The sequence below is a fragment of the Mauremys mutica genome, chromosome 12 (assembly GCF_020497125.1).
Source record: "Mauremys mutica isolate MM-2020 ecotype Southern chromosome 12, ASM2049712v1, whole genome shotgun sequence".
In the NCBI taxonomy this organism is placed as follows: domain Eukaryota; kingdom Metazoa; phylum Chordata; order Testudines; family Geoemydidae; genus Mauremys; species Mauremys mutica.
In genome coordinates, this window is record NC_059083.1 from 67,676,529 (window position 1) to 67,687,865 (window position 11,337).

General features: G+C 45.1%; 1 protein-coding gene across 3 annotated transcripts in view; it reads left to right on the plus strand.

Moving 5' to 3' along the window:
- The window catches only part of ACOX1 (acyl-CoA oxidase 1), a 39,526-nt gene extending 31,737 nt beyond the window's left edge, over positions 1 to 7,789 (plus strand). For all 3 annotated transcript variants that reach the window (XM_044983422.1, XM_044983424.1, XM_044983423.1), the window contains exons 8-14: positions 130 to 292; positions 1,101 to 1,291; positions 1,586 to 1,765; positions 2,523 to 2,628; positions 2,739 to 2,882; positions 3,772 to 3,978; positions 4,734 to 7,789. In XM_044983422.1, the coding sequence (XP_044839357.1) occupies positions 130 to 292; positions 1,101 to 1,291; positions 1,586 to 1,765; positions 2,523 to 2,628; positions 2,739 to 2,882; positions 3,772 to 3,978; positions 4,734 to 4,784 (1,042 nt within the window). In that variant the 3' untranslated portion in view covers positions 4,785 to 7,789. The remainder of the gene's footprint in view (positions 1 to 129; positions 293 to 1,100; positions 1,292 to 1,585; positions 1,766 to 2,522; positions 2,629 to 2,738; positions 2,883 to 3,771; positions 3,979 to 4,733) is intronic.
- The last annotated feature ends 3,548 nt before the right edge of the window (positions 7,790 to 11,337 follow it).

The following is an 11,337-nucleotide window of genomic DNA, read 5'->3' on the forward strand; positions in this document are numbered from 1 at the left end:
TGACATGCTAGTGTGCACTAGAATTTACAGCCCTCATTATGGACTCAAGCATCATGTAGGTAAGCTCTTACTGTTGTACAGGATGTCTGCAGACATTTGGCAGCAGTCACCTCTCATGTTTTGCTATAGGGACCCGGAGCCTCAGATCTTGGACTATCAGACCCAACAATACAAACTCTTTCCTCTCCTGGCAACTGCATATGCCTTTCACTTTGTTGGAGCTTACATGAAAACGACCTATCACCGCATCACTGGTGACATCAACCAGGGGGACCTGAGCGAGCTGCCAGAGGTAATTGTCCTGTCTGAAAACTGGATGGTGATTCTAATACTTTATGTAAAAGCTGCTGTGGCCTGTGAGCTAATGGTCCCCAGTCCTTCTGGGCAAACAATAGAGGCTTGAGATTGAAACCCAGAGGTTCTAGAATCAATCCCTGCTGATGACTCACCCAGAGGCATCATTCCATTTGAAGCTATATACTGCACTGCACATTTAAAAAATGTGAGAGGTAGTGACTCACCCAAGATCACCCAGAATGTGGTTTTGCTGAGCTGGGAATGAAACCAGCAGTCTTGACTTCAAGTCCTCTATTGTCGCCACTGGACCATGCTTCCAATGAACCAGGGCAGCACTGCTGTTAATCAAAGATATTGGCAGAACTAAGAACTTTGTGAGAATGGGGTTGCAAGATGCAATAACTTCCAGATAATGGCTAATGGGTGGCTGAAGAAATAAGGTGAAATGATAATATGCAGTGGAAAGCCATCTTTGTCTTGTAGACTAGACAAAGTATTGGAATATACACCATAAAGAATGATATAGGTAGAGAGAAATGGGCTGGATGACCTAATACGTATTTTTCTAGCACTAACTTCTGATGATCTAATTGGGGTCAACAAAAGGTAAAGATTGAATAACAATACAATGCGCAGCAGGTAGATGGTGCTGATTGTACACTATATTTATTCTGTTGGCTGCCACGGAAGCCCACTGTGCTTGTGAGCTAATAGTGGAAATGCAGACTGGGTGGGCACCTGTGGTAAAGCAGCAAGCTAATGCAATAGATGTGGCAGCTACTAGTTCTGCTTTTCTCCCTTAGCTCCATGCGTTGAGTGCAGGACTAAAGGCATTCACTTCATGGACAGCCAACGCTGGCATCGAAGAATGTCGAATGGCATGTGGTGGGCATGGCTACTCTCGTTGCAGTGGCCTTCCTGATATCTATGTCACTTTCACCCCATCCTGCACCTACGAGGGAGAAAACACTGTCATGATGTTGCAGACTGCTAGGTGAGGTGACTTCTTTCAAGAGATCTCCCTACTTAGTCGTTGTCCATGTGCCTGGAGAGATGGTCAGAAGGGCACACAGATCACCTGTCTACTCCATCTAACTTGCCGTCTTCCTTCTCGTGGATCTATATATTTCTGTCCCCTTATCTGGCTTCTGCTATAACTGCAAGTATATGCAACTCCTATGTATTGGCTAGTAGTTCTACAGACTGTACCCTAAAGTTAATCTGTCTACTCTGTATCCAAATGAATGGAGCAATGCAATCTTTTTTTTTTTTTTTTTTTTTAATTCAGGTTCCTGATCAAAAGTTACACCCAGGTTAGTTCCGGTAAGCTGGTTAGTGGCATGGTGGCCTACCTTAATGACCTCTCAGGACAACACATCCAGCCACAGCAGGTGGCTGCTAGGCCTACAACAGTGCACATCAATGATCCAGCCAGCTTGGTGGAGGCGTATAAACTGCGGGCGTCAAGGTGAGTTCACAACTAATGCACAGAACTGTGCATTAATAAAATGCTGTAGAATGCGTATGTTGGTGAGAAATGTGATAGAGCTAAGCTGTTCTGTTAATGCAGCAGCATGCAACATATGGTCTGCAGACCACATCTGTCCAAGTGAAATATCTTTCAGTCTTCAAGAAATGATGCTTTTTGCTAGGTGTAACCCAATCCCAGATACTTAGTTTCAAAAAACTCTTGACCATCTAAATTCAACACAACCTAAGCACTTCAGCTCCCTGGGCAGCTGGTTAGAGGTTTCTTTGGTGTAAATTCAAACTTGCAGATGCAAAAAATAATCAAACTGCAGTTACCTTACTGGAGAGATTAGAATAGTGGTGATTGCAGACCTGGTGGGGAGGAAAGTCATTAATATAAAGCCCTACACCTGGGGAGAGGAAAAATAAATAGCACATGTACTAAATGGGGATATAAGGCTGCTTGAGTATTTCCATCTCATTAAAATTAGTTTATTTTTATCCTGTTTCCTTAAAGCTGTCCTAATACTACTCTGATGTAGCCAGGTCATCCTAGTCACACCAGTGAACATGCGGGTTCTGGAACAGAAAATGTTGGGATGGGGTGAGAATTGAGCTCCTTAGTGCCTAATGCATCAGCAAGACATAAGCCAGTTTCTATGAAATTTCTGTAGTTGGTATTGTTGGTATGAGGCCACTTTGCAGACTCTGTTTCTCTCTTTACCCACCATCCCCACACACCTTGTATGAAACAGGTTTGTTGAAGTGGCAGCAAAGAATTTGCAAGCTGAGCTGAACCGCAGGAAGAGCCAGGAGGATGCCTGGAACCGAACCTCTGTTGACCTGGTGCGAGCATCTGAGGTCAGTAATGTCACTAATAAGCATATTTTGGAAGCATCTCAACTCTATATTCTCCTGTCTTCTGCTTCTGACCTTGAATTCCTTACTGTTTTTATATACCACTTTTGCAGGCACACTGTCACTATGTGGTGGTGAAGCTTTTCACAACACAGCTCTCGGAAATTAATGATGCAGCTGTCCATGCTGTGATGAACAATCTGTGTCTCCTGTATGCGCTCTATGGAATCAGTAAGCACACAGGGGATTTCCTGCAGGTCAGTATCACAGTTTAGTATCTCAGGGGCCACAGTGCTCTGGTCTGAAGTTACCGTGAAATGGAAGACCACTGCAGTTGCCTGGAGTGTTCAGGCTTGTGAGCTCCAGGGTTAAACCTGGCATAAGGCAGAGCTATTTCAGAGGGGGCTCTGGAATTAGCTTCCTCTGGCAGCCCTCCAAAGGCAGAGTTGGTTGGCCATTAGGATATGGTCGACGGTTCATCTCTTTAGACTGGCTTCTTGTTTTCCGGGTCAGTGACTGGTAGGTTACGTAGTATCAAGCAGGGAGATGATAATAGATGGCTATCATGCACATATGGTGATGCCAGTAATTGTATACACACCCCAGTGTGGGCAGTACCCCTTTGTAAATAAGCACAGAAGAAAAGGGCTTGGTCTTCAAAACCTTTCACCTCGATCAGTCTCCTGTCAGAGTATCCAAGTGGTCTGATCCAAGCTACTTCTCTTTACCTTAACTCCAATGGTGCTGGAGCATACTTGTACAAACAGTGGGGTTTTGTAAGTTCATGCTGACATAAGTATGGTCTCTCATTGCTGCCTCTTCCATTTACCAAACAGAGTTATGAAAACAGGAAGGATTTAATATAATGCAAGTGCTAAGAGAACTTCTGATTTTGGGGGTTAAAATACAGGCACTTTCATTCTTTGGAGTCCCCTCGCTAAGAGGAAATAGGCTGAAGGGATAATTGTCTTCCGCCTGTCTAGAAGACCAATGCAATTACTTAGCATTTTACTATCTCTAATATTTTGACATAATGACCTTCCCTATAGGGCATAGTTGACCTCCACTCTAGTCTCTCTCAGAACCATGCGAGTATGTGCGTGTAATTAGATTATGTTCTGATAAGTCTCTTGGCTTTTGTCCCAGGCGGGTATTTTGACAGATGCACAAGTTACTCAGGTGTACCAGCGTGTGAAGGAGCTTCTGGCTGCAATCCGTCCCAATGCTGTAGCACTAGTTGATGCCTTTGATTTTCATGATAATCACCTTGGATCTGTGCTTGGCCGGTATGATGGCAACATCTATGAGAATATGTTTGCATGGGCAAAGAAATCCCCACTAAACAAAACAGAGGTAAGGATGTACCCTTATTTCTCCCTCCTAGTCCCTACTCTACTTGTCATGGAGTCAAATGATTCAGCCCAAAGCAACTGCAGCTACAAAAGCCCTGCTGGAAGATTCTGCAAAAAACAAATGCCATTACGAAGTGTGACTATTTTTAATGAGGAAAGAAACTGACAGTTGCCTTCTAGGTTTTTGAGAATACCTGCTGAATTTCTGAATCCGTTTGTAGCTCCTGTAGTCAAAAACCAGAGACCTATATGGTAATGAGCCATGGACAGTTCTCCATCTTGGAAAACAGGATAGAATACAGTACCTTGCCAATATAGTGAAGCTTTCCACTTGCCTTGTTTAGGTCCATAGGAGATTAGGTATCTCGAACCTGAGACTAAGCCAGACCTCTTGTAAACACTGCTAGGAATCCCAGCAGGGTCAATCAGCCTTTTGTTCTCTCAAGGTCAACTGGGAACATGCAGTTTCCTGTGGGGGTTTAATATTTTTTAAACAGACTTGTCCACTCTCCATAGACATTAAAGATTCCATGGCCCTTCTTGTGTGGAATAGTTAGGGGAGGCAGTTTGTTCCAGTGTTCTGGCCAGATTTCCCCCTTTTTGATTGCTACTCGCATACTGCAGAAGTGGCTGTTTCACTGGTTCTCTATTTGTATAGACATACATACCCTGCAGGATCAAAAGTGTGTGTGTTTAAAAATAAAAACATAACAAGAAATTATTTTGATCTAATTTCCCTTTTTCCCCCCCCTACAGGTTCATGAGGCTTTCCACAAGCATCTGAAGCCAATGCAAGCCAAGCTGTGAAAATGTGTTTTCAAAAACACACTATTGTCCAGCTCTAAAAACTGGATGTCATTGCTTTTCTTCAGGCACCTGAATCAAATCTTTGAAATCCCAGTAACTGTAGGACAGTAAATAATTTGTAGCCTCTTTCCATTTTTATATATTGACAGGGTGGGGGAAATTAGAGAGATTGCATAAGAAGTGGATGTGGTTTTTTAAAGTGCAATTATAATCCTTGAGAAATGATCCTTTTAAGCATTAGGGAAAGTTGTACAGATTCATACAAGCCTTCCATTTGTGAAGCTGCTAACTGCAGAGGTCACTCATCTGGAAAGCATAGCAGGATTTTACTACTAAGTAGTTAACTGCATTCAAGCAATAGCTGCTGACGAACAGCTGCGTCTTGTTAAAAACCACACTTTTAACTCAGCAACACCCTTCTGCCACCATGGTGCACCCCAATATACACACACAGCTGCTGACTGAATCATCCTGCATCTTGCTGTGCACAGTGATGCTTACGTGAACTGGTTAGGATCCAAGGGTTTACGCAGGGAGTTGGGTCTTAATCAAAGCTCTGTGATATTCTCCATTTTAATCCATCTCTCTCCCAGTTAATTACTCCTGTCTCCCTGGGCACAGCACTGTCCTTCAAGCAGGGGTGCCTGAACCACCTCCTCTGCAGCAGGACCTTCCAGATGCACTTAGGAATTATATCCCCTTTTTTTTCCTCTGGAGCTCAATCAAATCAACCAGTGAGCTTTCCCCATGGTATTCCATTCCATCCTTTCTTCGACCCGCAAACACCCCCTTTACACCTCCATATCCCATGTCCATCACTGGCACCCTCCCCTCTTTGAGGCTCTCAACTAATGGCAGCTTTGGAGAGAAAACAGTGGCACTATTCTGTCTCCTCTTCCCCCACCAAGGCACATTTCAGCCAGGAGCAAGTTAATGAGAGTTCTGCCATCTTTTTAATCTTTAGCTTTTCCGTAGTACTTCACATCTGCAAAGCACTTTACAAATACTAATATATAGGTATGCTGGCAAAAGCCACATTTGCTGGTGGGAAATTGCAAACCTGACCAATTGTGCAACTAGTGCTTGCCAGTAATTGATAGCAAAAGTTGGTTGGTTTGGGGTCTTTTAGCCCCATTGGTCTTGCTCTGTGATGTACTGTATCCAAACGTGTGTTGCATGGAAACTCTCAACAGTCTCTCCTGGTGCAACGGTTCTCAAACTTATTTGATCAGGCCCCTCCTTCTTTGTGTCTAGTCATTTGTGCGCTCCGGGGTATAAACCACCACCCAGCTCTGAAGGCAGAGCAGCAGCTGCTGGCTGGCCACCCAGCTCTGAAGGCAGTGCCATGCCAGCAGCAGCACTGAAGTAAGGATCGCAACGCCCCATTACCACCCTTATTCCGTCTGTGCTGCTGATTCCACCCCAGGGCTGACAGCCAGAGCCCTGTCACCTCTAGATGAGGAATTGAGCAAGTGGGGGAAGGAAAGCCCACATGGCTCCAGCTGTCCCCTTTATCCCTGCCTCTTGTGTGTGCACAGCCCTTCTGAATGAGCCCCAGCCACTCAGGGCTAACAGCCAGAGCTCTTTTAAAAATCAAAACCCTCAGCACATTCCTGCGCCTCCCTTGGGAAGCCCGCCCCATAGTTTGAGAACTGCTGTCCTAGTGGAACATCTGCTGTCTTTTCCCCGTTAACTTCCAATGAGCTTTCTCTGAAATGTTTTTAAATGTTCCTTTTAGTACTGAATTGAGACTTACACAATTGCTTTCTGTATTAACAGATTAAAGACTTAGCTTTTAACCAATCCTCTGGGAAATCGTAGTCATGAAAACCAGAAAACGGTTTCTTAAGTTTGTCCTCTTACAGAAATCCTTTTTCCAAAACAAGTGATGTTTAAAGAGCTCCCTTCATGATAAGCTGTAATCTTGTGGTCCAGAGATGAGACTAAACCTCTGGAGCAGCTGGGTCTCTAAGTGTTCTGGCACCCTGTTGTGAAAGCCTCTAGCTTTGGACAACATTTCCACAGAGTCATTTTTGCACTAATCTCTTCAACTAGAAAGGGTAGCCCAGTGTATTAAACCTGGACTGAAATACATTGACCTGGAAGGTTCAGCAGCAAAAAGTTTTGATTTTTTTTTTAAATTATGTATCTTCTGTGCTGTTCAGTATAAGAAGTGTGCCCTTGCCTTCCACTTAATTCAGTGGAACACTGAAGGGGCATTGGAGAATCAGCAGGGGAAGGGTTAAAGACTGATAAAGAGAACATCACTAGCAGAATATATGTACAGACTTAATAAACTACAGAAACTCATTTTCAAACAAAACAGTTGCAAATTCTTTCATTTTCTAACTCTTGTGCATGTGTCTGCATTGATTCTTCTAACACATTGGCTGGAGTAGAATAGTCTATTAATAAACTGATAAGATTGGAGCCAAACTGGGCTCTTCTTGGTGGGGACAGGTTCTAGAGCTGCTACCAATCAGCAGTGCAAAAAATCAGATGGCTTTATCTTTCAGCCCAACTTTATTACTAAACTTCCTAAAACAGTCTATGTCAGATCAATTTGTTTTCAATTAACTTATTTTTAACGTTACCTTCTACTCTGATTCTCAGAGCACTCTAGAACAGTAAACACAATATAGCATAGTACTAATGATAGAGTAAAGGTAGCTAGAAACTTCTTTATTGAGCAGAAGCCTTTTTTTTTTTTAAATTGCCAACACAAATATCAGCTCAAAATAAATAGGGCAAAACTATCAATTGTTAGCAAATGGTGTCTGCTTTGTTTATTTCTAATGAGCTACAACAATTTTAATGATTCACCCAATCTTTTCTGAACTGATTGTTAGTTAATCCTCTTAAAAACTAAATGTTACCACTTGGCAGAAATGATAAATTGTAATATTGATAATGGCTGAAGCATGTCAATTTATAGCTTGTCACGGTGCTCTACCATGTTAACTCATTGCTTTTGCACAACAAAATTAAATCAATTGTTTCCTGAAGTGTAATAGTACCTGTTTAGCTTAAGCAAGTGACTGCTAGGGCCTGGTCTACACTAGAAAATTAGATCTGTTTAACTGTGTTGATCAGGGGTGTGAAAAATCTGCACCCCTGAGCAGAGCTGCTAAGCCGACATCAGTCCCTGTGTAGATAGCACTAGGTTGACAGAAGAATTCTACCGTCAATGTAGCTACCATCTTTCATGGAGGTGGATTTACCTAGGCTGCTGGAAGAATCCCTTCTGTCAGCTAAGGTGGCATCTATGCTGAAGCACTATAGCACACAGCTGTGCCAGTGTAGTATTTTAAATGTAGACAAGCGCTAAGTCAAATAATTACATTGCTTGTCAAAATATATGCTTCTCACAATCATGCGATTTATAGGCTACTGAATTGGGTTTCACTGAACACAAGATCTCCGATATTTTGGTATTTTAATTAGGGGATGCTTCTCGGCAAAGACTGAAAGTCTTCCAAGGAAAGCATCTGCACCACTCTCTCTCCAGACATTTTAAATGACTGGAAAAGGATTAGAAAAACATAGTGAAGGGAACAATTTTGTACTTGCCTCAGGAGCTGGACTAGATAGGAGAGACATTAGCTATCTTTTAATTTTTGTTCAATGCTACTTTGAAGGTAATCCTGTGTTCATGTGAGCTCTGTCATGCTTGTTAAAATGCTGCTTCCAGCAGTTTCAATCAAGTTTGGTGCAGAGATAGGTGGCTTGAACTACTTTTGGCAAACTATATTTCTTGCCCCTTAGATTTGATCAGTTACTCCCAACCTGTCTGGTATGAAATTTCTATTGGAGTGATTGTTTAGGAAATGGATATTGTTTCCTGTAAACAGTGCAATATTTACATTAAATGTTGCACTGTTTACAAGAAACCTACATTTGCCATTTGTTTTCTATGGTTTCTTGGTAAAGATTTCCCCCATCTGCCATGCTCAGTTCAAGTTGTTACTTTGCTACATTTGCTAAAGCAGTAAGTACACAGGACGTATCTTAGGCCTGGTCTACACTTGGGGGGGGGGTCGATCTAAGGTACGCAACTTCAGCTACGCGAATAGCGTAGCTGAAGTCGAAGTACCTTAGTTCGAATTACTTACCCGTCCTCACGGCGCGGGATCGACGTCCGCGGCTCCCCCGTCGACTCCGCCACCGCTGTTCGCGGTGGTGGAGTTCCGGAGTCGACAGGAGCGCAGTCGGAGTTCGATATATCGCGTCTAGATGAGACGCGATATATCGAACTCCGAGAAATTGATTGGCGGGTAGTGAAGACGTACCCTTAAGATCAATATACACTTCAGAGCTTTGGCTCATGTAGGGCTGCTTCAAGTACCTGGCAAGTTGACAAAGCCGCATATCTACTACACACGTGTATGTATTGGTTCACAAGTGTTCATGGGCTGGGCAAGTCTAGACTGAACCAGTGCTGACTGGAGCAGTTAAACTGTCGGTACAGTAGATGGACAGTACTGGTTTTGCTGCCACCCTACGTCAAAGGGTCCTGCTCCTGTACTCAAAGGCTTTGCTTACACTTCCATAACCACTCTGCACCAGTTATATTTGCAACTTATATTCACCTCGTGAGGCATTCTGTGGGATAACTTTAAGACACTTCCCAGTAATCTCTTATGCTTTAAGATAGTTATGTCCAAAATTGACTGAAGAGTTGCAATAGAGATTTCACGTAACTGGGCAACAAAATGGCAGATGAAATTAATGTTGTGAAGTGCAAAGTAATGCACATTGGAAAAAAATTCTAACTGTTCAAACAAAATGATGGACTAAATTAGCTGTTACTACTCAGGAAAGAGAGCTTGGACTCATCATAGATAGTTCCCTGAAAACAGCTTTTGTGACTGCCATTGCATATTGATCAGGTGAAATTAATAGCAAGTTTCAAATAAAAGGAAGTACTTCACACAATGCACAGTCAATCTGTGGAACTCCATGCCATGGGATGTTGTGAAGGCTAAAAGTATAATTGGGTTAAACACAGAATTAGATAAGTTCATGGAGGATAGGTCCATCAATGACTATTAGCCAAGATGGTCAGGGATGCAGCCCCATGCTCCAGAAGCTGGGAGAGGCCAACAAGGGATGGATCACTTAAATTGCCATGTTCTATTCATTCCCTTAGGAGCATCTGACACTGGCCACCATCTGAGGCAGGATACTGGCCTAGGTGGACCATTGATCTGACCCAGTGTGGCTATGTTCAATTAATATACTTTCTCCCTAGCAACTGCTTCTGAGTGCTTCTTTCTCACTCTGCTCCCAGCTCCATGCTAGTCCACTACCTGGTCACCACCACCACTCCCCATGCTTCTTTCCTTTCTACTTTGGAGATGCTCCTCAGCCACCTGGTCTTATTCTCCCCCTGCAAGCCTGACCTGCTTCCTCTTTCCCTGCTCCCCTTGACATTCCTTTCCTACTGGTGACCTCTGTTCCTTGAGGTTAACTCCAGTTTCTTTGTCTGCTCCCAGCTTACAGGCCCCTGGCAGTCATGGAGCCGTAGCTTCTCTGGCTGCAGCTATGGGGCCAATTACCAAAGGCCAGCCTTAGACACCTACAGCTACTAGTAGGGTTCCCAGGTGTGTGGTTTTTGACCCAAATGCCCAGTCAAAAAGGGACCCTGGCGGCTCCGGTCAGCACTGCCGACCAGGCCACTAAAAGTCTGGTTGATGTGCTCTGGGTCCAAGGCAGGCTAGTCCCTACCTATTCTGGCACCATGCTGCACCCCGGAAGCAGCCAGCAGGTCTGGTTTCTAGAGGGGGGGGGAGGGGCTCCACGTGCTGCTCCCACCCCGAGCCCTGGCTCCACACTCCCATTGGCCAGGAACTGCAGCCAATGGGAGCTGGGGCGGGGGCAGTGCCTGCAGGTGAGAGCAGTACACAGAGCCTCCTGCCTAGGAGCCAGACCTACTGGCCACTTCCAGGGTGCAGTGTAGCACCAGGACAAGCAGGGACCCTGCCTTAGCCCCACTGCTCGGGAGCTGCCTGAGATAAGCCTGCGCTCCAACCCAAGCCCCTGCCCCAGTCCTGAGCTTGCCCCCCAAAGCTCCCTCCTGCATCCCAAACCCCTCATCCCTGCCCCACCCCAGAGCCTGCAACCCCAGCCAGAGCTCTCACACCCCCACACCCCCAGCCCAGAGGCCCCTCCCACACCCTGAACCCCTCATCCCCAGTTCCACCCTAGAGCCTGCAACCACTGCCCAGAGCCTGTATCCCCTTCTGCACCCCAACCCCCTGCCTCAACCCACAGCCCACTCCCACACTCTGAATCCCTCTGCTCTATCCCCCAGACTGGAGCCCCCAACTCCCTGCCCCAGCCCAGAGACCCCTCCCACACCCTGAACCCCCTCTTTCTGGCCCCACCCCAGTTGAGCCTTCACCTCCTCCTGTGTCCCAACCCCCTCCCCCAGCCCATGAAAGTGAGGGGGGGGGAGAGAGTGAGCCACCGAGGGAGGGGGAATGTAGTGAGTGGGGTGTGGGGCCTCGGGGGCGGGGCGAGGCCAGGGCTAGGGTGTTTGGTTTTGTGCAAT